The sequence below is a fragment of the Aptenodytes forsteri genome, unplaced genomic scaffold (assembly GCF_000699145.1).
Source record: "Aptenodytes forsteri isolate BGI_AS27 unplaced genomic scaffold, ASM69914v1 Scaffold282, whole genome shotgun sequence".
In the NCBI taxonomy this organism is placed as follows: domain Eukaryota; kingdom Metazoa; phylum Chordata; class Aves; order Sphenisciformes; family Spheniscidae; genus Aptenodytes; species Aptenodytes forsteri.
The window spans coordinates 1673787-1701045 of record NW_008794089.1 but is presented as its reverse complement, the minus strand read 5'-3'; the positions used below and the strand labels follow the sequence as shown (position 1 = coordinate 1701045).

At 43.0% G+C, this 27259-nt stretch overlaps 1 protein-coding gene across 1 annotated transcript in view; it reads right to left on the bottom strand.

Moving 5' to 3' along the window:
- HECW1 (HECT, C2 and WW domain containing E3 ubiquitin protein ligase 1) overlaps nt 1-27259 on the bottom strand; it is a 185366-nt gene that overhangs the window by 106668 nt on the left and 51439 nt on the right. The window contains exon 3 of the mRNA XM_009274874.2: nt 25014-25108. Within this exon, the coding sequence (XP_009273149.1) occupies nt 25014-25108 (95 nt within the window). The remainder of the gene's footprint in view (nt 1-25013; nt 25109-27259) is intronic.

The following is a 27259-nucleotide window of genomic DNA, read 5'->3' as shown; positions in this document are numbered from 1 at the left end:
GAGACTTCTTCTCCCTCTTTAGCCATAGTAAGTGTTATGAAAAGAAAAAAATCTTGAGATTTTGAAAAGAAAAAATCTTGAGAAATCCCAGAGTACTCAGGTCTTGCTGAGGCAAAATTCCAAGTCCATCACTAAAAATTTGTCTAAGCAAAAGCTAAGAAACGGAAACTCTCACAGCTATTTAAAAATATCTCCTAAAATACCTTAACTCTTCACCCATCCACCTAGATATGTGGAAGAGTAACAAGGACAACACTCTTGCTCCTGGAAGTAAAGTGGCCTACAGGGCACACCTCAGGCGCCCCTATTCAGCCTCCCTGTACCTCTGCGTTATGATGAGGCAAATACTTTTGGACACACGTACAGTGTGAACGCAGGTCTGGAAGAAGCTGTAACCCTGTTTGCCTGGTGCTGCATTAGAAAATCCGCTTTTGGGCACCACAGTGTCCAGTAATAGCGGAGCATGCTGGTAAAGCGTGCTTTGCATCACTAAGTCACTTTTTAGCATGTTTATATATTGTACAGCCCAACTTAGTTATTTTAAAAGTCCTGCTGATATGAAACAAAATTAATATGATTTTATTACATGCTTCTACCACAGGCTAGACACGCCCAGCTGACAAATACAAGCACATACTCCTTTTCCCACACACCGCACAGAAAAAACACTGTTATGCCTTAGACTTTTCATTCTGTAACACACTTTCCTCTCCAGAAGGGCATTTTTGGCCCCCATGACCACACAAAGTGATTCAACAAAGCTAAGCAAGTTTTCTTCTCCCGTAAGTAGAAGACCATCCGGTTTAAGAAACCCTGCTCTTCACTGACAGCCAAAGCACTTCTGTCACAGTAGCTTCTGCTGCAAAAGAATGATAACATTTATGATCATAACTGAGATAAATTATCTCACCTAGGCCAGTATTTCTTACATTTAAAACAGAGGAAACTACAGTGATGTTAGCAACAATGCTGCACTAGCTGTTTGTATGCATTGACTTTTTATATGGTGAACATTATGGACATGACCTAATACTCAATCCAATCAAGTTCCAATTTTAAAAGGTGCTAATTAAAACCTAGAATATTTTACACTGACAGCACAGATAACTACAGTAAAATTTAATGCAGATTAAATAGTCAGGTACTGTAAACTAGCAAAGCTCTAGCCTGGACCATACTATCTATTCACAAGAGCTTCTCTTTAAAAAAGCACATTTAGGAACTTATCAAAGTATTCAGATGGACTCATGCTTCCAAGCAGTACTAAACTTGTATGGAAGATAGAAGTCTACAATGAAAGAAAACTAGAAACTACAAAAGTAAAGCAGCAAAGTATTTTATGTTTGTATACACGGGCTCTGAGAACAAAAAGCAGTAGACAAGAGCATTGCAAAAAGGGAAGGCTGTAACCTGTGCTTGATTCAAATCACAAGTGAAAAATAGTCTCAACTCAGTCCCAAATTGTGCATCGGCAAACAGAAAAAATACTGCTAGATGTGTCGGAGCTGAAGACATGGTGTTGCAGAGCTGGGGAGAAGACAGGCTGTCCAGTAACTGCCTGCACTATGCCGGCTTCAAGCTCCAGTTCTCTGTTCTCTGGCTTTTCAAGAGCACTAAACTTGCCCGCAGATTTAAAGCAAAATAAATAAGGTTAATAGCCTTATTTATTTTTTTATAGTCAGGAGCAAAAGAAGCAGCTGATGCTTTGTCCCCTGTCCATCTGTTTGTATCCCTTAGTTCATCTGAGATCCAAAACTCCCCAGCCCAATGCAGGGGCAGAGTACCAGTTTCCACTCTGCACAGCTTTGCTGATGTCAGTTTAAATCAGCTTGGAGCTATTGTTATAACAGATCTGTGTGTACATGGCACAGGTGTCAAGAAGAGTTCCTCAGAAAATTATTCTCCCCTAACCTAGTTCTGTTGGTTTTTACTGTTGCCCTCCTGATTTCACTGAACTCTTAACATTAGGACAACTCTCTAAGCAAGTGGAAAATAGTTTACATTTTCCACAGCTCAGCAGTGAAGGATCTTTCCACAGTAAAAGAATGTAAGTCATTGTCCCAAGTTCATGCTTCATATTCTACCATCCTCTTTAGAGATGGTAGTCCTCAGGAGATCTGCAAATGGGTCAATACTCCCATTTCCTCCCAAGTGCTGAATTTAAAAAGAAATAATTTTGGAAAAAAATTGACTAAATAGAGACTGAATAAGTGCTTCCTTTCTCCCCGTCACTTGACTTCTTACACATCTTGGGAACACAGGGCGCACTGGGACGAGGCAAATTGTGAAAGGAGCAAATGGAGACCTGAGCTCCATGACTGTCACTGACAGAATTACGTCTATAATCCCAGGCACTGCTTTGAAAACCTAGCCCTAACTAGTGGCAGTGCTTCAGCTACAACCCTCACTCTGTTAACAGAATTATCCAGCTCTTGAATGCAATATATTCCACTTATTCTGTTAGCTAGTTAAGCCACTGTGCTAGCACCATATTATTCTTCTATCAGGTGCTTCCAAACAGCAGCCAGTTTCTCCAGCAGCAGCCTAACTCCCTGCTGGGCTCTCTGCAGCCAGTTCACCTCCCTGAAGGACTGTGACCACACACGCGGAGTCTTCCCCATGTGTCACGGTCAGTACCATTCTAGCCTTGTAGCACACCACCATCTCAATGCCGTTCCCTAATTAAGAGGAGAATTTGCCTTTTGCAGGCATATGACAATTGACCTCTGTCTTTTGCAAGATGAGGCAAAAGAAAGCTCCTTTTGCCTCATCTTGCAGCAGTGTTTATCAATTACTTTATTTATTCCCAGGAGACAGAAGTTTTTTATTCCAAAAATTTCTCTCCTAGAAACCTTAAAAAAGGTAGCAAGGAAGCGAGTAAACATTTTTTTTCCCCATTGAAAATGTCACAAATTTTTTCAGCAGATTCTAGATAACGAACCCTGGAAGCCAAACTTAATTACCAGAAAAAAATGCTGTTTAGTATCATCAGTAGAGTCCTCAAGAAGGCAACTATCAACAGGCTTATGACAAGAGGACATTCAATGACAGCAAGTACCAAGCATATGAGGTCTCCACATTGGAGATATTCATATTCCCCAATCTACCCTATGTGGGTAGAATGCTGTTTCAGCATAACCAGCAGCTAGAATAGGGATGTTAAGAGCAATCACTTTCAATTAAAACAAAATCGAGGATTGAGGCAACAAATCAGTATCTCCCACAGAGTTCAGTATCTTTTTCTTCCAAAATTTTATTAGATTCAGCTTTTTCATTGTTTCAACAGTTCTGCCTAATAAACTTCAGCTATCCTTTGGCAGCAGAGGAAGAGCTTTGATTAGAGATTCTGATCTTCCTTCACTCTTTGAAACTTCATTTAAATAAACTCTTAGATTTTCGGATACTTAAACACAATCATGCATGCATGCAGATGGGTTGTGCTTTCTGGGTCAACGGCTGGACTACATCTAAGCAGCTGCCGTTTTTTCTTTATACATAGCAAACTTCTTGGAGGACTGCCTTCTGCAGCGTCTCTCACCAACTGCTCATACGTTGGCTCTGAGGCTGCATGCTATTTGATGCCAGTGAACCTTTAAGCGCTAACAAGTCTATCAGCAAGTTTAAAGTGGTCCAAAGGATGACAGCAGTTTACAACCCCAATGTGCAAAACAAACTCTACTTGAGTCAGCAGGGAAGGCGGCTCCTTGCAGTTGCTAAACAGCTTTGTGCTTCCCAGAGCTACCATCATCCAGAAAAAAGCCTCTAAGAAAACCTGTGTTTATGACCAGATTTACATCTGGCAGCTGCCTAATGCAGGACGGGATCAGCCCTGTAAACCTGACAGATCCATACACAGAATATTAATGCACTTAAGCACTCTGACAGCAAGAACTGCTTGTAAATATTGTCCTCTCAGGAACAGCTAAGCAAGACCCTACAACCCACTGAAATAACTGGGAGGTTCGCCATTGACAGGTGAGATAGGCCCATTGGGCACTGTTTGGATCCTGTAATTCTGCATAAAATTTACCCTCCAAATTCAAAAACTTATCAATGCTTTGTTTGTATGGAGCACTAAAAAATTGCTGCTAACACCTTTTCTCTTTGCACTACAAAATGACAAGAGTGATCAAAATGTAGGGCATATATAGTGGAAATACTCATCCACAATGTCTTTGGAAAGCAGGAAACTGCAGTAGACAGCAGTTTGTGCTTCCAGGCAGCCTTCATTAGCGCTTCCAAAAGTCCTCACTCTTCTAGTGTAGTTTGGTTGGGACAAGTACGTAGATGAGTAATGCTGACACGTATGAGAGAGAACCATATCCTTCAGCTAAACTGTAGCTGAAGAACAGCTCAATACATTAGTCTTGCTGTCAGAGAGCCTGGACGAGGGACTCGAGTCAATGACCCTTTACACCATAAAAGAAGCAGCAAGGCAGTGAACAATGCCCATTCTTCTAAATCAATGCCCCAAATATCAATTCACTATGAATACCATTATTTCCACAAGTGAGTTACAGACCCTTTACTTTCAACCTTGGATCCTACTTTAGGCAGAAATGAGGCGACTGCAGAGATTTATTTCTCTGTTTTTTAAATCAGGCTATATCTCTGCTACTTCAAATGTCCCTCAATCTTGCTGAATTACTAATAAAACATTTGCACTCAGAGCATTTTTCTAGTTATGATGGCACAAGAAAGGGTCAAGCTGAGAAAAAAAAAAAACAAACAAGACCACCTCCTTTTACAGTATCTACATTCACTTAGTTAATGCAGTCTCATTCATACTCAGTGTTTTTTCCTGTGTATCTTTTGTGTGATCCATCAGACCTAGCAGAAACTGCTTATCCTATCTCAGTAAACCCATAGGGGTTTTTTTTGTTTGCTTGTGTGGTTGTTTTTTTTTTTATTTTTCTTTTTTAGAATTGCCTTCATCTTCCTATTTGGCTACTGCTGGCTACAGCATTCACAGTTTTGTTTTTCTTAGTTTGCTGCTTTCTAGAGCAGCAGGCTTTAAAAAGTCAACAGCTTCTTCCAGTGAAGTGGGCTTGTGGGAATACTGATTGTAATCAAACTGCCATAGAACAACCAGCATTAGAAAAGATCTCCTGAAGTCATCTGACCCTTCAGTCAAAGCAGGACTAACATAGAGCAGGCTACTCAGGGCCCTGTCCAGTTGAGCTTTGAGTCTCTCCAGGGATGGAGATCCCACAAGCTCTCTAGGCAAACTGTTCTAATGTTTGACTACTGTCTTGAGAAAAAAAAAAAATATTCCTGAGGTCTAATCAGAATATCCCTTGTTGCAACTTGTGTCTATGGCCTGCTGTCATTTCACCATGCACTGTGAGAAGAGTCTGCCTCCTCCTTCCCTACAACCTCCCATTAGGTAAAGGCATCAGTAACATCCTACCTGAGACTCCTCTTAAGACTGAACAAATCCAGCTCTGTCTCTGCTAGTCCTCACGTGTAATATCAATAACCAACCTGAAGGATGAAGAAAACAGGGGCCAAACTCAGAATTTAAAAGTAGTAGGTTGTCTTTACTGAGAGAAAGATGGGTCTCCATAGCCTCCTGTCTTCCCAAAATGTTTTGTGATTGCCTGTGTCTGCAGAGACTGAAGGCATGCTTGCTCCACATCACCAAATTTGCCTCCTGGCTCTGTCTGTACAGTGTTTATGATCTTGTACTGAAGTTCATCTTGAACCATAATGGTTCTGGTTAGCTTTCTCTTTTCTTACTCTACTCAAACTGCTGCACTTGCTGCAACAGATACTCTCCCACCAGTTTGCTCATACATTCTCTATCCTGCTTACAACTACCTCTGTTCATGCATTTCACCTCTTTTTGTCTCATCTCCTCTCATCTCTTTTCTTCTTGAATCAATGTATCACTATCCCTGGAGGGATTTAAAAGACGTGTAGATGTGGCACTTAGGGACATGGTTTAGTGGCGGACTTGGCAGTGCTAGGTTAACGGTTAGACTTGATCTTAAAGGTCCTTCCCAACCTAAATGATTCTATGACTGTGGTGGGGTGTTACAGCAACCTTGAGGTATGGCAAAGACTTCTGGGGGGAAGCAGCATTTACAAAATCCGATCTCCAATAACAGCCAAATTCACTACAGCAATTTGATCATCACAGAAAGCCTCGTGAAGGATTTGGCCTGCAAAAGGATGGATACAGTATTGGATGCAAAAGACTTCTGAACATAAAGTCATTAAATATGACAAGAGGGGAAAGGTATGTCAATTAAATCCTGAGAGTGCTGAGGGAGCTGGCGGAGGTGCTCGCCAAGCCACTCTCCATCATTTATCAGCAGTCCTGGTTAACGGGAGAGGTCCCGGATGACTGGAGGCTTGCCAATGTGACGCCCATCTACAAGAAGGGCCGGAAGGAGGATCCGGGGAACTACAGGCCTGTCAGCTTAACCTCGGTGCCGGGGAAGATTATGGAGCAGTTCATCTTGAGGGCGCTCACAAGGCATGAGCGGGACAACCAGGGGATCCAGCCCAGCCAGCACAGGTTCAGGAAAGGCAGGTCCTGCTTGATCAACATGATCTCCTTCTATGACCAGGTGACCTGCCTAGTGCATGAGGGAAAGGCTGTGGATGTGGTCTACCTGGACTTCAGCAAGGCCTTTGACACCGTCTCCCACAGCATTCTCCTCGAGAAGCTGGCAGCTCACGGCTTAGACAGGTGTACTCTTTGCTGGGTCAAAAACTGTCTGGATGGCCGGGCCCAGAGAGTTGTGGTGAATGGAGTTAAATCCAGTTGGCGGCCGGTCACGAGCTGTGTTCCCCAGGGCTCAGTACTGGGGCCGGTCTTGTTCAATATCTTTATCAATGATCTGGATGAGGGGATTGAGTGCACCCTCAGTAAGTTTGCAGACGACACCAAGCTGGGCGGGAGTGTTGATCTGCTCGAGGGTAGGAAGGCTCTGCAGAGGGACCTGGACAGGCTGGATCGATGGGCCCAGGCCAACTGTATGAGGTTCAACAAGGCCAAGTGCCGGGTCCCGCACTTCGGCCACAACCACCCCATGCAGCGCTACAGGCTTGGGGAAGAGTGGCTGGAAAGCTGCCTGTCGGAAAAGGACCTGGGGGTGTTGGTCAACAGCCAGCTGAACATGAGCCGGCAGTGTGCCCAGGTGGCCAAGAAGGCCAATGGCATCCTGGCCTGTATCAGAAATAGTGTGGCCAGCAGGAGTAGGGAAGTGATCGTGCCCCTGTACTCAGCACTGGTGAGGCCGCACCTCGAATACTGTGTTCAGTTTTGGGCCCCTCACTACAAGAAGGACGTCGAGGTGCTGGAGCGTGTCCAGAGAAGGGCAACGAGGCTGGTGAGGGGTCTGGAGAACAAGTCTTATGAGGAGCGGCTGAGGGAACTGGGGTTGTTTAGCCTGGAGAAGAGGAGGCTGAGGGGAGACCTCATCGCTCTCTACAACTACCTGAAAGGAGGTTGAAGCGAGGTGGGTGTCGGTCTCTTCTCTCAAGTAACTAGTGATAGGATGAGAGGAAACGGCCTCAAGTTGCGCCAGGGGAGGTTTAGATTGGACGTGAGGAAAAATTTCTTTAGTGAAAGAGTGGTGAAACATTGGAACAGGCTGCCCAGGGGAGTGGTGGAGTCCCCATCCCCGGAGGGATTTAAAAGACGTGTAGATGAGGCACTTAGGGACATGGTTTAGTGGGCATGGTGGTGTTGGGTTGATGGTTGGACTTGATCTTAGAGGTCTTTTCCAACCTCAGTGATTCTATGATTCTAAATGCAGGAGTGCTGTCGCTGCAGAGAAATCATTAACTTGAGTGTGTATAATAATATAATTCTTGTAGATCATGCAAACTCCGTGTCCCCCGCTCCCCAGACCCCTCCCCTTGCCAAACACACTCACGTGAAAGCAGGTGTCTTCACGTGATATTGCACAAAATATCTCCCCCTCATCCCCACCAGGAACATTTCTGCCCTCTGCCAGGCAAACAGCACATCCCTTCCTTCCTTACCTATGCAGGGAGCCCCCCGCGCTCACTTGTCTGCAGCTGTATGAACGGTGATGGGCAAGGAGAGGAGAGCAGAGCTGGCCTGTTGATGCTGCCATTGCTGGAGCTAGAAGCCACGGTGAGCAGAGGCTGGTTCTCTGCCACAAGGCTGCCCTTCCAGCAGCAGCTCTTGCTCTGCTGCTCTTCTCTTTCCTGCAGTAGCAGGACAAAACTTTCTTGGTCAGTGTCCAAAACTTCGGGCTACATGGAAGCAGGTCTGATCCAAGCCACCTCCTTGGACCATGCCCCCTTAACCAGTTGGAAAGAGGAGAACAAGAGACACAACTTTTCTCCTCCCATCTTGGGGCAGGCTGTGCTGCCAGTCTACAATGAGACAAAGGATGACTACTGAATCTGGAAGTCAATTTTGAGCGCTCTGAAAGCGGTAAGAGTTTGGCCACTGACTTCATGGCATTAATGTTTTATCCTCTTCTGCTGCAGCAGCATTATATATCCCTGAACTGCAGGACACTGAACCAGCCTGTGCTGACCCCCCGTCAATGATGCATCACTCACAGTAGAAAGTGAGGACATCACGAGACAGTCTTGGCAACTTCCCCCTCTGTTCCTCACCCTCAAAGGCACAACTGAAAAATAAACATGCAAACCCTGAGCATCCTCTCAGTGGTAGCAGCTCCAAAGAGCATGAAGACTTACAGGGTGCTTCTGCACAGTGCAGGGAGGCAGCTGCAACACCAGCGGGCCTGTAAGCTGAGCCTCAGGCATAGCCACAGCTCGCCCTCGCAGCAAAGCAGGAGGTCTCACATGCCTGGGTGCACCTGGCAGCTTCATTCACCCCACTTTGAGGCTTACACAGTGACTGCTATCGGCCAGCTGTGGCAGCCAAGTGGTCCTAAAGGCTGGTCAGGGCCAGAGCCCAGCATGCTTTTCAGGCAGCCTGGACCTCCTCGTCAAGAAGCTCTTCAAAACTGTGAAAGGAAGCAGCCAACAAAAACATGAAAGGAATGAACTAGAAAAGGAAAGAAAGTATAAAAGGAAAAGAGAAAAAGAGAAAAGGCAAGGCTTTATAGAAGAAGAGTGGAAAACAAAACGGTAGTGGAGGATGCTATGAGGAAAGAAAACAATTTCTAAAATGCCAGATCTTCCACATCCTAAAAAATTACCTTCCTCCCTTTCAGACACATCTCAAAAAAATCAAACAACAACAAAAAAACACTCAACAATGATTGGTACAGCTTTGTTAGAACTCAAACCTGACAACAGCAACTTTCAAACTTGCCTGCTGGCGAGGCTAAGTTAGATCCTTTTGGGAACAACAAGAGAAATAAATAGGCTGCTACTAAAACCAGGGTTTCCTGACAACTAGTGGCACCCTCCAGACTTTTCCAATATTAGGCTTAACTATTCTCATATAGCTGAATCAGCTTTATGGTAACAGATATTGGTTGCCCTCAAATACTTCACCTCTGGAATCACAGTCCTAGTCTGCTGGACAAAAGCTCATAAATGTGTTGGTACCTGAAATAATATAGCCCGTTACACATTTTGTGAACTCAATTTTAACAATTGCCCAGAGTTAGTTAAGTAGCATGAGCGATGCTGGTGGTCCTTTGCTAAGAATATCAACATATGGTCTAATTAATGTGGTTCATACTTACGTTCACCATAAAGTCCTACTGCATTGCCATAAGGGCAAAAAGGGCCTCACTGTAAATAAAAATCAGACCCGTTGAGTTAAAAAGGGAGCTGCGTAGGAACAATGTAGTTGCTTTCCATCAGACTTTACAGATCTAAGAATTTAAGCCTACTTTTAAACTGGAGATACTGAGTGGGGAGGGGCTGCATGCTTTCAGTATGGACAGAAACACGCGTGTCTGAAAACTCAGCTAGCTAGCTAGGAAAAAACCCAGATACTTAATTGAAGTGGAAAACATTTCTCAAGAGAATTGAGGATTAAAAACAAAGGATTCAAAATTCTATTAAAAAAACATTCTTACGCACATCTGCTGATCTGTAACATACTGACCTACATCAATTTCCCCACCTGAACATCTTTCTTAATCTTTAATACAAGTAAAAACTACAGCAAAAGTGATTTAGAAAAGTATGCAACATTATATAACTGTATTCCATCAGCAAAACTACGTTAAGGGAACATGATTATCCTGTCGAGCTCCTAGAAATCAGGAAATGTAAACCTCAGATAACTGTGAAGCATTAAGTCTGCCTCTTGATGAATAGAAATTGTAATGCTGCTTTCTTTTTTTAGCTGACTCTGATCATAACCTTTTCCCAATATAACATTATAGATATATTTTTGGATCACCTGGGTTTTGTGAGAAGTTAAGTACAGGCAATCCAAGCTATAATCAAGATTCAGATAAAACAAACCTAAAAGCTGAATCATCAGCAGAAAAAAAAAATGGGAAATACACAACGGAAAAGTAATAGTAGAAAACATGAGAAGCAAAAAAAAAAGCAGCTAGGTGGAAAGGATGACATGATCACGATAGGGCTTGCATGAATGTACATTCACATGCAAACACATACATGCACACTACACTCAAAGGGCAGATATCTGCAGGCACTGATGTGTGCTGGGTTGTTGAAAAGCTTTTTAGCTTTCAGTCACCACCTGGCTCTTCTCTTTCACCTACTTAGGGTATTTCCGCTGAAATAACCTGTGAGTTATGCCACAAACATTCAAAATTATCTACAAATCCACAAGTTATAAATGTGTGCAAGTTCACCTCAGAGTAATCTCCGCAGTCATGTCTGCTGATTTTATATAGGTTATCTGAGGGTATGGGTTATTTCAGGATAGATTTTTAAGAACTGGTTTGTGGTGGGTTGATCCTGCCTGGATACCAGGTGCCCACCAAAGCCACTCTATCACTCCCCCTCCTCAACTGGACAAGGGAGAGAAAATAGAATGAAAGGCTCATGGGTTGAGATAAGGACAGGGAGAGATCACTCACCAATTACCATCATGGGCAAAACAGACTCGACTGGGGGAAATTAATTTAATTTATTACCAATCAAATCAGAGTTAGGTAATGAGAAATAAAACCAAATCTTAAAAACACCTTCCCCCACTGCTCCCTCCTTCCTGGGCTCAACTACACTCCCAATTTTCCCTACCTCCTCCCCACCAGCAGCACAGGGGGACAGGGAATGGGAGTTGCAGTCAGTTCATCACACATTGTCTCTGCTGCTCCTTCCTCCTCAGGGGGAGGACTCCTCAACAGTCTGCCCCTGCTCCAGCATGGGGTCCCTCCCACAGGAAAGAATTCTCCATGAACTTCTCCAGCGTGAGTCCTTCCCACAGACTGCAGTTCTTCACGAACTGCTCCAGCGTGGGTCCCTTCCACGGGGTGCAGTCCTTCAGGAACAGACTGCTCCAGTGTGGGTCCCCCACGGAGTCACAAGTTCTGCCAGCAAACCTGCTCCAGCATGGGCTCCTCTCTCCATGGGTCCACAGGTCCTGCCAGGAGCCTGCTCCAGGGGCGCATCCACAGGCTGCAGGTGAATATCTGCTCCACCATTATCCTCCATGGGCTGCATGGGGACAGCCTGCCTCACCATCGGCTTCACCCTGGGCTGCAGGGGAATCTCTGCTCCAACGCCTGGAGCACCTTCTCCACCAACCTTGGTGTCTGCAGAGTTATTTCTCTCACATATTCTCACTCCTCTCTCCAGCTGCAATTGCTGTTGCACAGGTGTTCCCCCCCCTTCTTAAATATGTTCTCACAGAGGTGCTACCACCATCACTGATTGGCTCAGCCTTGGCACAGGGAAAGCTTCTAGCAACTTCTCACAGAAGCCAACCCTGTAGCCCCCCTGCTCCCAAAACCTTGCCCCACAAATCTAATACATAGTTACTTTTATAAAGGGTCACGCATTGTGAAATTACAATAATGTTGTTCTCTCCCCAAATCTTCCTACCATCCCCCTTTCTTCCCAGGACTAAGGAAAGCAGACCAGGAAACAAAAGGAAGATATTTCAAGAAAAATAAGTTATTTTTCTCCTTTATACTGGCTGCTGGAAAGTCCTTAGTTACTGAAAATCCAATCAGGACTAAAGTCGATGGCATCTATCAGCTCCAGTAGAGGTGAAGCTTCATGGCAGGATTGTGCACAGAGGTTCAGTGCAGGATCCAGATCTGGCTTTGGCAAATTTTACGACCTCTTTCTTTCCCTCTGCATGCCTGGCTGTTTGTCTGGCTGCTGCTCTGAGGTAAAGAAATCCTCCCAGTGCTTGAAACAGCCACGTTAGGGAACTGCTAGTTGCTGAAATTTGCTGAAAGATGTTGAGTGAAAGACTGGGCATGCAATTGCCCACCTCAGCTTAAGTTCATACCTCGGCTTCCATTCAGATACAAGCAATACGGATGTACGGACACGAGAAGGGGACTTGTACCTATTCCCCTGTTCTCCTCCCACTGTGTCAGGTTTCCAGCTGACCACAGGGAATGTAGCACCCTTTAACTTAGGAATATGTGATTCCAATAAAACTTGTGTTTCATTTGTACGTGGTTCAGAGACTTTACAATCTGTGCATCTACCCAAGAATTCCTCAGTGTTCTCAACTATACATCAAGCTTTGTAAAATTATACTTTGCATTTGCACAGCAAATTTGCCACTGATATATTCAGTTCATTCCTCATCTGTGCCCCCTAAACATTTCCCTCACATCTGTAAACCTGCAGGCTACAGCTCTGACTGCCACACAGACCAGCTTGGTCAGTGCATCAAGAGTCCCCAGAGACCCCATACAAGTCTCCACACTCTTTTCTGCAAAAAACACCACAAATTTTACCCAACTCTTCTAAGTTATTTGCATTATACTCCAAAGCCACTGTCCAAAGCGTCATGCCTTATAGCAAAATAAGTAATTTAAAATGGCCAGGCAAACAAACACAACTTAAATGACAAGCAAATTGTATCTAGCCTGTATTTGTGCAATAGTTCACCTAGGCTTTGAGAGAAAGACCCACTGAATAGGCAGGAAGATCTCTATTACTTCAGTGGATCTGGCTTTCACATTACCCTGATCTATACCAATAGACACTACAAAATCGTAGTGACACCTTTTTAAGCATCTCTCCCTGCAGATTAAGCTTCCTTTTCCCTTCACGTATCTGAGACCCAGCAGCAGATACTGTTACAGAAAACACCATCTTCAATAAGATGAGCCTCTGACATCCTAACATTGTTTTAGAAATCATTGATCTCTTACAAACATCACAGATATTTTAAAAATAACCCATAAGCTGGTAATTCCACTGTATTTACTGAGTTTTCCTGATGTCCTATTCTCATATCATCACAGAGCTATCACAAGAGTTTTACAAAACAAGTTCCTTCACTGCCCCAGCTCCATCTGCTTATTTTGCCTTGTTCATTGTAAGCTCTTAAAGAGCCATTTAGGATTTTATTCATCGCTTTGAATAAGCACTGAGTTAATGTTTTTCCCTGTACACCTTTTAAAATTTATTCAACTTCTTTGGAAGGCTTATCCACACAAACAGTTGTGTCAGCTAATATTTGCATTCCTTCCTCAACATGAGTCATTTATTTATTCTAATCTAATGACCATGGCTTAGTATGCTAATTTTCCTGGATGGACAGGTCAGTCAGAAACCTGGCCACTGCGCTCTCCAGCATGGCTAATACTTGCTCTTAAGTCCTCTGCTTTGTCTCATCAGCTAATAGGCATTAATAGCAGATTAAAGACTATGACAACAACTTTCATTTGGAATTTCTAACCCTTTCAGAAAACATTAATACTTAGCATATACCTGAAAGGTAACACATTGCCACCCACATCCGAGATGAAACAAAGATGTCCAACAGCAGTGCTATATAACAAAGCTGGAGAAGACATGAAAAAAAGCTAAACTAATTTAAAATTGCAGGTACTAAAGATGGATCATAATTACCCAAATTAGAACCTGAACAATTAGAATTCATGCATTAACTCAGCTAGTCTTGAAAAAGTGTCAGTATGATTTTAATGACCACCAGAACACAGACTTCTTATCTTGATGAAAACGCAATGACCTCCCAGAAACACTGGACCAGAAATTACTTCCTGGGTCATGGAGTCCAACAGATACAGCCATTGGTACATCTCATCCCAACTGATTCAGACTTCTTAGCTAATTAACGCTATTCCTGCTTCAAAAGTCTTCTACCTCAGTTGCAATTCTACACAAAAGCACATGGTTGTCATTCACACTCAAAATTTCCTCTCTTCTTACATTGTTATATAAACACACAAAGAACTTCCCAAACTCATGAGTACGGGAAGGTATCAGTGGTCCTGAAAGTACGTGCTTATGCCTTCAAAAAGAATCTAATTTTGTATTAAAAATTGTGCAAGAGAAGATGCAGATCAGAATCATGCATCACCTGATATACATGCTTTTAAAGCACCTTAGAAGAACTTGAGTAAAAGGAAACATGGTGAAGCTACAAGCAACGCTAACTAGTACACAGATGGGAGATCAAGAGCTTCTTATCTCCATCTTCACTAATTCTGGAACATGGGAGAAGTCAACAAAATTGAACAATAGTTAATTCAAAATTGAGGAAAGCAAGGATTTTTTTCCTTGCAAGGCCTAGTTAAAGGGAAAATTTTGTTACTGTGTGGACACAGAAAGTACACAATTGATAAACCCAAAATTATTTCCCTGCTGCAATGACTTGCAGTCATCAAGCACCCCACTTACAACAGGGACACAAGTTTTTCCAACAGCTAGTCCCTCTGCCTATCCAGTGCACACCACGAAAGGGCAGCTAGTGAAAACATTATGGCTGGTAAAGTCATGATGTGGATAAGCAGTCCTGGAAACATACCAGAGGCACAGAAAACCAAACTCTGGCCCCTTCCTCTTTATGCCTCATCAGGTAGCACTGCAGACATACCCAATTTGACCTAGAGGAATTCATGCCCAGGCACTGCAGGATTCTTGTAGCTTCCATGGTCCTGGGTGTTAGACTAGCTGGATACTGGAGAGGATTCATCCTGGCAGCATTCCTGTTCCTTTTTTTCCTGATTGAAAAGTGTATTTTTTAAAATCAAGACTGTGCCAAGTATAAACAGTGCTTTCACTAAATAATAGTCAAACACACACAAAAAATGGCTAGAACACAACGTTCTCTTTTTTAACCCATTAGCAGGCCTCGAGCACTCAGTAAGACTTATGTCAACGTGTACAAAATTGGCAATAACAAATCAAACTGATAAATGCAGGGAGAAAGGGCAGAAATAATCTATTTTGTAAAGCAACGTCAAAGCAAATCTTTTTGCAACTTCTGAACTGATACATGCTGGAAAGGTGTGTCATGTAGCCTAAACTACCTCCAGTAATTTATCTGGCGTTCACCCACGATCAGATTCATATGTCCTATCACAGCATGTAACTCCTACAAGAGAGGAAGCAGGAGGTGCTTCATTCAGAAATCTATCACCTTCACCTCTGAAGTGTACTCCACAGGTCTAAAACCTTTCTTCCTTCTTCAACAAAACTAAAATATCTGCCCTCAGACCCACTGTATAATTTCAGGAACTGCACTGTTTTTCATGAATCTGACCAGATGCAAGAGGGAGTGTGGAAGAACATAAAAGGCCAAAGCATGGACTACATTATACTAGAGCAGTGTGCTGAACAGTCACTGATCTTTCCATAATTTACTAAACTACAGAAGGGAGTAATATGACGTGCAGACTATTAGTATGGCTATTATGTGACCGTAACAAGAGACATTCAGAAAGCAAGTGGCTAGGAAATAGCAGACACGTATTGAACCCATTAACAAATAAATGGCTTGTGTAATGATCTTGGGTGTTGCTGAAATAAATTCACTCCAGTTCCCATCTGTCATGCTTTTTATTTCTTCAACTCTGCTGCACTGCAAGTCTGCTAATTAAACCACTCTAAATCCGTATTTAGAACTTCATATAGGACCAGGTACCCAGTAAGGTTAAATTTGACCCAAGTCTTTTCTTTGAAACAATGTGTGCAAAAAAACTAGGGCAACAGGGAGAAGCCCAAAATTGGTGCAACTGATCTGCAACATGAAGATCAGTTGTGGCCAGTAATACCTAGTGATGGCTCAAGCAGCTCCAGAATTCACACTGCTTAATTAGAGCCCACGAGATGGCAAGAAGTTGACAACATTTTAATGGGATATGTGCAAATGGTGGCCTTAACCCTGCTTTTTGTTCTGTCCCTCCTCTGCTTTTCTGACTGCACAACCGCACGTTCAGGCTAGCACAGTAGGAAAGAGTCTGATGGATGAACACTTAAAGAATTATTTTGCTTAATAATTTAACAGATGCCAGCTTTTTCGTATGTTATCTCTTCCCTGTTTAAATCTATTGCAGCTATGCCTACAGCAGTGCATTATGTGAGAAGCTACCAGGCGCTTAAGCATGCCTGCACTGGTAAAGGAGAACTGAAGACAACAATGTCAGGACCTCTGCAACTTCCACTTCAGATCACTCATGTTCCACTCTTCAGTGCACTGAACAGAACAGGACACGCACCCCAGCCACCCTGCCTGTATAGGCACACAGCCTTTCTCTGCCTCAGGTGTCTGGTGCTGTGCCAGGGATACAGTTGATATATAGGACTAGTTCTTTCATGCTCTAGTATATTACCTGGATTCACCACAGGATGCAAAAGGGCACTGGCTTTCAATGCATCAGCAATATGCGCAGAGTCGCTGCTTGACACAGCGCTCTGTGTCAATTGTTTAAAAGCGGCACAGCCAGTGTGCTGAACATCCTCCTCAGTGACAAGTACCACGTTCGAGAGAAGTGCTGTGCTGAGCCATGCTGACCCGCTGCCCTGCATCGCACTTATGCCACACAGCTGGCTCTTTTCCCCTCTCTCCTAGATGTGCAGTCCTTGAAGATGCGTGTGAAATATGCAGGTGATTTAGTGCAGAAAAAGCACTGAAGAGTATTTTGAGTGCATTTCTTGCATAAAGTCTTTTCCAATCCATTCTGATTTTTGGCACCAAGCCTAATTTTAGGTGCTTGTATTTGAAATTCCATTATGATGATCAAATACACTACACCTCCGTCTTTCATACAGACAGATCAGGAAATTATGAAGACTGCAAAATTAAGTAACATTTAAATATGCAAACAGCTGTATGCTGGAAAGCAGAGACATTCCTCCTGGGTTGGAACAATAAAAAACAAACATACCTGTATGTTGAGAGTTACAGGCTGCTGCTCAGGAAATCAATGCTGATGTTCACAAAGAAAATTGTTTGTACCTCCTCTGCTCAATTTGTGCTTGTTGGATAATAAATTCTGAGCACTTATCTCTCTTAAGTGGTGTAAATCTATGAACGGGTGGTGATAGCAGTTTGAACCACACCAAGCTGAAAAAGTCGATATCAAGATAGAGAAAAAAGCCACCAGGCGCACAGAACTGGATCATTTGTCATTTTAGCTATTGACATATCTGAAATCTGTCATAATGAAAATGCTGCTTGAAGTGACTCTACTTGCTAGTTTTATTCTGTTTTGAAAGATTCTGCCAATTTGGAAGAAAATCGTTAAACATTTCCAGTAAAGTCAGTGACTATAGTTATGCTGCAGTCAGAGACCAATTACACCCTGGTTACGCTTTCCGACTCCACTAATTCATATAAATGGAGTGCTCGCTACATGACAGGGTAATTGCAGTGTAAATACAATAGTCTTTATGTATCTGGATACTGAAAAAGCACCCGTGTTACTGAGGTGGCAATAAGAAATAATTTGGACATGTCATTAACCTTCAAATTCTTTGAATCGGTGCTAATTAGGATCTAGAAAAGCATAACCAAAAGTGTAATTATACTGAACTAAGGGCTCAACTGTGCAACTGTTAGGAGGCTGCTCATGTGAGTAAGTATGCTTGAACATAACTGAATATCACCAAGTCAGGCCGTAAAACACTACCATGGTTTTATAATGAAGCAAAATGGAAGTGAAAAAATGAATTAATGACTTTTTTCATCTGTAACAAACATACTGAGGGTTGTTCTCACACTAAAAATAATTCCCTTTTATTTTGTAGCTAGGACAGCCAAATTGTGCCAGGAAACCCACCCCTCCCTCCAAATGCGCATTAGCTGTAGCTCGTGTCATAGCTAGCGTATCCATTCAGCACATACTGCCCTGAAGTCCAATCTCAGATTAAGGCTTTAGGTAATACTACAATATGAAGTGTTGAAAACAATAGAGTATTAATGACAACCTTTCTGCATTACTCCTAATCTTTTCCTTGCTCTTTTTAACTTCACCTCTCTAGAACATTTCAAAACAAGCATACAATGAGTGCACACAGGACTTCATAACATGAAAGTGCTAATGTTTCCTATGCACATAGTAAAATCTTTGCCAATTCCCTACTAAGAGGTAGTACTACACTTCTTTCTCCTACCTCTGATGAGCCTACTGTGAGCCATTACACCTTAACTCCAGACACCATAACGTTCTTTTGTACACAAGTGACCAAATTGCTCCTTGCATGCTTACAGAAAACCAATGACATACAGAACTTTCTGTTAAAATGCTGAAGCAACTCCCCAGTCAATGTAATAGTTTCTTTAAATTCAAAGACTTACATTCTCATGTTATACCACTTCATGATGTTTAGCCTACACTGGTAGCAACGTATGAGCACATAGGGCAGGTGGGACGTGGACAGCATTGCTGCTATTGTGAAAGAAACACCACATCAGGAGAAAAAAAATGGGCAGATATTTCCAACAGATCAGAAGCCTACATGGATCACCTTCCTCCCACAGTTTATGGATCAGCTACTTTTTTCAGAATTATTCATCTCGCATGGTTAATCAGTGGAATCCACTCTCTTTCAGCAATTGTTTCTTAGCATATATATTTTCTGTTAAATGCCCTTTTACATTGGCAAGGGACTGTACCTTGGCAGAGAGCACTTTGTATTTGACTGCTGGAGTCTACACTTCCTTCCAGCTGAGTATTTCCAGTCATTTTGCCTCGACTTTTTCATTCCTGAATGACTCCATCGCCTTTGCAGGTAATAGGAGGAGACGTATACAGGGACAGGTAGAATATAGGCGGTACTAACAATGCTACTCCTTGCTACTCCTTACCTTGCATTCGAAGGCAGCTGCAAGTTGGGGGAGCTCTGGCTACTTCTCATCTCAAGATAAGGAAAGGGGATTCTCTTGCTCACTCCTGACAAATACCCAGTCACCTAAGCATACCCATAGCTTCCAGAGAAGTGCTGCTTCCCTCCCTGGAAATGCTGAGCCTTTCAAGGTACACCACTTACACTTGTTAAAGATGTACCTGGCTTGCATTCTTTGCCATGATTAATTGCAGCAGCCTGATGTTGTGTTTTCCATAAACTTTTTTTTTTAACCTCAATTGCTGAACAGTGCAGAAGCCACTAGAAGTTTCTGCTCCCTCTTTATCCTCTGTTTCTTGAAGTATAATTATTCTTACACTCTCAAAATCAGACTGTTAGATTTATTACACAGCAATGTCCCAAAAACACAGTTTTAAAACTCACCTATCACAGAATAAGACATGAAGTGAAAAAGAACACACAGCTGAGATTTTTAAATCCAGCCCTTGGAAAGAACGAGATACAGCTGCTCGTACGTGCACACTTTCATAAAATCCCGGCTTGCAGCACATACATGGAAATGAGGCAGAATGCTTCATTATCAAACACTCCTCAGCAGCCCGTGCTCTGCATTACATGACAGCACGTAATGCAAATATTTACAGCAGGAAGTCCTCAGGAATGATCAGTCACCACCAAATGGCAGCAGCTTATCAAGCAGTAATTCCTGCTGTGGGAAACCCAGCTGAGGCAGCATTTCCACACAAACACAACACAGAGAAGGTCTCTTTCAATAATTAGCTCCAATTTACATAGCTTTCCCCACGATGCTAAGTGTATTTGACAAGTGCCATCATGATCTATGAGACAGGAACTGTGGCACGAAAGCTCCAGAGGGTCGATCAGCCGTGGTTCTTTGCATCTAATACACAGCAAGTGAATGCGCCCAATTTAGTGAAGACATTTGTCCTGAGGCAACTGACATTGATTCTCCACTTACTGTCTTTTAATTGTGATGTATCCAATTTATCTTTTTAGGCTATAAACTCTTAGGGGAAAAGGTTCTCCTTTTTCATTCTGTATGCTGTTCTCACTCCAGCTTTATTTTACTGCAAAAGAGCCACGTTCAGGTTAAATCATTTTCACACTAGCAAGATAACACTTTCCTATTGCTAGAATTAATTGCTGTAACTTGTATTGTTTTTCTATAACAATGTCTGATGTAAAGATGAATTAGTGGTGACAACATTATGAAGAAACGAAGAGTAACAAGTAGAGACATGTTCCAGATGATGTAAAAACATTCTTTTCTACTGAGAAAACTGTTTGCTCATCCATACCACGGTAATGCATATTCTTTAGTAGTATAAACTATTGTGCATAAGCAACACTGCTTTCAGGATGCCACTAGTCCAGAAGAAAAGCCAGCCAGGATGTTCCTTTTTTCCAGAATTGCAGGTGCTCCGTTTTACTGCCACTACCCCCAGGCCTATCCACTGCCCCAAATTCACATTTACACTCCTGCCATGTATGAATTGGCCAAAGTGCACAGCCCTTCATTTCCAGATATTCAAGCTTGACGATTCACAGGCAATAAAACGTGACAGGACTTTTCACTGACAAAGGAACTACAGGGCATCCTAATCAGCAGGCGAGGCAGCTCTAATAACTGGGTTACAGCGTAAGGAGATAAACTCAAATGGAGCAGAACATTCATAATACAAGAAACACGAGATGCTACTCAGCCTAAAGCACCATCGGTGCTATACAAAGACATCCAACTAACACAGCAACTTTTTTTCCCCTTTGGAAGAAGGATTCCTTTTAACTGCCAGTTAAAGACAGTCTCAGCAGTGTGTGAATGGCAACCGCTTACAGCCCCCAGCATGACTACTTCCAGCTTCTTTTGCCTTTTCAATTGCAGCAAACCACAGTCAGACAGACAATGAAGGGGGTTTTTATTGTTGTTTTTTTTAAATTGTGACGTTAGGATACTGCTGGTTATGGGTGTTTGCAGGTCTTGTTGACAGACAGGACGGGACACACACCAAGCAGCCAATATGCCAGCTGCTGCCCCCACCACAGGAGGTGCCACGTGCCCGGAGGCTTGGACAGAATCTGCTTGGGTGGCTCTAGTATCAGCTGCAGATGAGTCTGTGCTAGCAGTGAAAACACTGTCCCCAGAAGGTCACCTGTCCCCAAAGGACACCTGCTCCTGATCTTTTTCCCAAGCTGTGCCAAAAGAAAAGGTTTGCTTGTGTCAAATACACAAAGCCTCGTTCCCTCTGTCCCCCTACTGACAGCCTAAGCTTCAGGGTGAATTTGTGACACCATCACGACAATGGCAAAATTCCCTTTGGTTCAAGGCAACCAGCTTTTCAAAAAACTTCAGCCCCTATACCCACAGCAGGATCCCTATTGAGATTTTCTCCCTGCAAAGCTATTATTTCTAACACACTAAGGTCCCACAGCCACTGCTAAAACTCCTACTGACTGCAAAAGAGGGTAAACTTCCAAGCACAGACCACAGGATTCCCTCTTCCAGCAGAAAGGACATGCAAGAACCTGCCTCAGGATCTGAAGAAGGTTCCCTCTGAGCAGAGCCCCTCTCTGCACCCAGGCCACAGTGGTCGGAAGACTGTGGCGAAAGCTGGTACTGTAAGAAATGGCATGCCTGGGACCCTGGGGCAGTGCTCTGAATCACTGGAGCAATGAAAACAACTGAGGAGTTTGATGCATCCAATTTGATCACGGAGGGCCCTGTGTGTCAAGTCTCTCTAGGGTAAGAAGTCTCAGGGCCCTCAGATGAGCTATAGGCATGGCGCTAGACTGTCATGGCCCTTAACTGATCGCACAGAGGAATAGAAGAAAATAAAACAATCTCTCTTCTCTGCTCAGCCATGCTCAGATTGTGATTCAAGACACAGGAAAAAAAGATGGGGCTGCCCACTCAGTATACTTCTCTGTGAAGCAGCTGCAAAGGGATGGGGAGGGACCCAGCAACACGGATAAGGAAAGCTGTGCATTTACTCTCTGGCTGATGATGGATGCACATAGCAAAGTACAAACCAGAGTATCTGCTGCTTCTTTTGGACAAGAATTTTCTGATCATTGTTCCAAGCCATTACTTAGAAAAAATATGTTTTAAATAGATATAGCAGTTTATTTTGGGATTTCTTTAACACTTTCTCACTCCCTCCTTCCACTAAAAAAAAAAAACAAACACAAAAACAAACAGCAAACCAAGTCTGGAATTCACCATTAGTGAAATCACAATCAAAAGGTGAGTGCCTATGTGTGTTTTCAGTTCTAAGGATAATGTCTGCACTTTGCATGGCATTACCCGTGCCCCAGCAGCAGCCAGTGCAGAGGCACACAAGAACCTGGGAAAAGGCTAGGGCTCAGAAAATCCCTCGTTATCCCCTTCCCCATCTGTGCAGTGAGGGTAACACCACTTTCCAATGGCACAGGATGCTGTGAAACATTCAACAACTTTAGGAAAGGTTGGACATGTACTGCAGAGAGGCAGATAGAGAAAGCCATCTGATGGCTTCAGCTGGGACTGGAGTTTGGAGGATCGTACTTAGCTGAAAGCCTTCACGTAGGCAAGAACCAGCCCATTATTTTTCTCTAAACTCTAAAGGAATTTTCCAGTCTTTACCATTTTTTTCCTCTTGCACTCAATACAGGGGGGTCCATCCAGATTCATATTGCATAACCTTTCTTGCTATTCCTTTGCTTTTGTTGTCTTCACTGCTTAGTATTTGCCTTACAATGCACCAAATATGTACGTGACACAGCAAACAATGAAGAGAAGAAAACGGAGAAACCAATGCTGCACCTACAACACTGCTGGCCTCTCTGGTCTACAAAAGAAACTGGCAAAACCACACAGACTTACTCTAACCCAGAAAGGCAAGAAAAATTAGATGATGTGAAGAGAACACTATTTCCAAGGACACTGGTTTGGCCCTCAAACTGAAAACTGTTATCTAATACCACTTTTTATTATATTTTAATTTTCAGCCATGTACAGTATACTCAGCTAAAGGTCATAATAGGTGTTCTTTTTCTCATCTGATCTCTACGAAGACCATGAATACTGCATGAAGAGGACTTTCAGCTGAGCAGGACTCATGTTTAAAAGAAATTGAACAGCTGCTTAAGGCACTTTATTTCCCCATATATATATATATATATAAAGGCCTCAACTGAAGAACTTGGAGATTACGTATTTGCATATTACAAAGGCACAGGTCCTCATACATTCTTCTATTAACTCAAAACATACTGCTGATACTTAATAATGATAAAGTAACCCTTCCACACTAGACCTGAAAAATTTGCTTAATTGGTTCAAACTCAGGTCTAAGACATGGATGTAAATAATGAAAAAAAAATTATTCTAATCTCTCAGCCTACTGGTATTTATTGCCTTGGTTGGCTGGCTTACCTTTCAGAGAAGACTGGGACTAAACCAGTGACATAGATTGTCCCCCGAAATTGGTAACCAGGAAATGAACGGCAAGTCCTGAGTCAACAAGACACCACTCACTACAGGCTAAGAAGAACTTTTCAGCATCTTCATTTTGTAATGAAGATATCCAAGGCCACACCACAATGTTCCTCTGAAGACAGCTGAAGGAAGCTCTCCAGGCTTCCAAACCTGCAAATCTCTTCACCATGAGCATGTGAGAAAGGCCTATCAAGACACGAATCCCTTTTTTTCCTGAAAGACACACCATCAGCCCTTACCCAGCATCCAGTTTGCAGCTATTGTGTGCATCAAAACAAGGCAAAGAAAAACCACCAGAAGTCTCTACATGTGTTAAGGGTGAAAATATAATCCTTCCTGGCCCTGGTGCAACCAGACACAATTAACACACAGCATGTGAGACTTTTCAGTGTTTCTAGAAGTATCAACTTGGGACTGTTTTTAAAAACAAAACAAAACACAAAAACAAGAAAAACACCAAAATCCCATCACCCCCCCCCGAAATTTCAAAATTAAAGCTTCAGTGATATCCCCTGAAACCTACAAACACCCACAAGTAAGAGAGACCTTTCCTGAACCCATCTTCCAGATGAAACAACATCTGAGCTAGTCTTTTTCTAATGCTGGTTGGACTAAACCTCCTCAGCTCATGCAGACCTCTGCCAAGATGAGCCTGGCAGGCAATGAAACTGTCAGCAAGGCCAGACAAGCTCTGGAGATCAGCAAGTCTCCCTGCAGGCTTCTACAAAAGTATTTCACTCTCAGGGTGACCAAATTTTTCCAAAACCATGCAAGATATATAGCTTTTTAGAGCCATTTGAGCCACAGAGCTTGCTAAGCTCTAGCAAATCAAAATTGCTGTCAACGAAGCCTCAATCTGTCAAACACGATCCTTAGTACTTTGATGGATCAGGACCTGAACGCCCACTTCTTACCACTGATGGGAGCATGTCACAGCATTCCCAGAACTCAGAGGCACTGCCATAAAAATGTTCATGCCTTGATTTTGAAAAAAACCACGTTAAAATAGGAAAGTCTTGTTCCTTTTCTAGACATTTATTGTCTTTACAGCCCAAGAATCCCCAAATATCACCCAAGTCTTGCAACACCCAAGCAGAGAGAAGGTAACTTTACAGAATGGGATACAGCTAGGACATGGGACTTGCCCCAGATCAGAGAAGTTATTTGTGACAGATTGAAAGCTGAATCTACATTCCCTTGGCATACAGACCCACATCTTAACTGAAAGACCACCCATTTCTCTACCACAGTGCACTGAAGAGCAAATATTATGTTCAGTTTTCATATAAAAGTATATAAAGCTGGCAGGGAAAGCAGGGCATAGCACAGTGACAGCAGGGAACAAATATGTAAAAAATAAGAGGCCAGCATAACTTACGGGAGCTGCGTTGTTTTTCACTGTGACACTCGGAGTTGTGGCTCGTAGTGCCCCACTCACGCCATGGTAGTATTTGAAGCAGATCTTTGTTTCAGCTAAAAAAAGAGAATTATTTTAGGTTAGAAGAACTGCCAAGGAGAAGCTGCACGATTGGTTGCAGCTCACAGGCACAAGGCTGGCAAGCAGTTAAATTGTGAGTGGTTTGTCCCAGGTTGGTTGGCACAACAGGATATGTTCTGCCTCCAGATCGATCTTCAGAGTGAAATTTAGAGTTCGGTTCCTATGACTAAGAAGAGTTAAAACCCCAACATCTTCTGAGCAGCAGTTATGACAGACCTTAGAGTACCTGATCAGCATCCTTCAGCTACGTTAGGAAGAAGAAAAGTAGGGACAGAGAAACCCTCCCTGTTCAGACATACCAAACACTAATGTGCAAAGTGAGAAACTTCCTTAGGACAACGAGATTGCGTAGTTGCTCACTGACAGGTTTCACTGAGCCAATTTGTTCTGGCCTTGGTCAGGGCAAGGCTGTAGATCTACACAGATTAACTGCTCTGACAGTTACTACATTAAAGCATTTTTCAGAAACAGCATAGTACCACGAGACCCCATCTTAGTGTATTTCCACTGACTTCCAAAGATCTGGATTAGGTGAGGAACACAAGCAAGACCATGATTTTGCACTCACAGCGCTGCTTTTTGCCACATGCATTGATATTATGATAAATACATTAAGTGAGGGAAACCCTTTTCGATAACTGTATCAAGGCATAGAAGTGAAATCAGCTTCTTGTTCAATCATCCCCTTACAACCCACCTTATTGTCTGCTGCAAGAAGGAAAGATACTTTCAGCCAGCTTCTCTGGTGGTTTGTAACTACAAGCAGATACAAATTGCTAGTATGTGCCATAATCCCACTCACTCGCCTGGACCTGGTGGACTTGCTGGGGCACATCCTATAGGCAGGAGTTTTCTTCCATAGTAAACTAGGATGTGAACTGGGTTGATACGTGCCTACACAGCAGGTATGCACTGTATGTAACAGGTATGTTTGTGGGATCTGAAAAATGCTTATTTAAATAAAAGCAGCATTCACATCTTGCAGTTTGAACTGGGTAACACCATGGAAATTTTCAGCTGCTCCATAATACACTTGAAAGTACTACTCATAATCAAGTTTTTCCTTAACACCTTGCTTTGCAGCTGCTGCTGAGGCCCAGAGAAAATGCCAACCTTTACCTGCAGAGCCACAATTCCGCTCACTGTAACTACAGTGCCTATGTAAGAAAATAATAAAGGAATGCCAGTGTTTTAACATACAAATTGCATTGCTGTTTTAACACCAGTAACAAATGAAATCAGTGCAGCTGCGACAAGATTATGCAACATCAAGAGCTGGGACCTTGGCCACAGATTATGGTGCTGTGATCTGCCTTTTGGTAGATCCAAAAAAACAACGATGCAGCGCCCCAGCTGGAAGCAAAACCTGGGGACATGAAAAGCAGTGGAGACCCTCAAAAACGCAGGCCTGAACTGCTTATGCTGACACCTACAGATACACAGGAACACAGGAGGAAAAATAAATCCCAATTTGTTTTTTGAAAGACAAAATAGCTTTAGGAGTATAAAGCCTTCCCAACTTTCAAATGTGACTTGGGAAATGAAAACCGAAGAGCTTATGTTCTCAAGTAGTTCAAGCACTTCTCATTTCCAGGTGGCTTCTCAGCACTCCTCCCTGAGGAGGCACCAGGCACATGCAGTCCATCGACGAGAAGCACAGTGCCAGCACAGTTAATCTGCCACCGTATTTTCCATCCCCACAGCTCGTTCTTCATCAGGCAACCACGTGTACATTTCTGCTCACATGGTGAAAATACAAGCCCCTCCAACTATATGCACAGACACATACACGTCCCTTTTACTTCACAGCACTCCACAAGAAGTGGAACAGGCTACAGAGTCCTTCAGCACCTCCATGAGGGGCTTTGTTGCCCATCCTGGGGTATAATACTCAACTATGCCCCAAACAACCTTCTGCATATTCAAGAAAATTACTTGAGGTGTCAGTGCAGCTAAGCAAGCGACCCCGTTGTTGCACCTGGGAGCAGCAGTTGTTTCTTTTGGCAGCAAAAAAGCTGGATGAGCCTGTGGGACTGAAAAACCGCAAGTCCAGATTGAATTTTCACACTGTAATTTTCTCTACAGGACTTTTAACAGCTCAGCAGCTAACTCATTTACTCACTGAG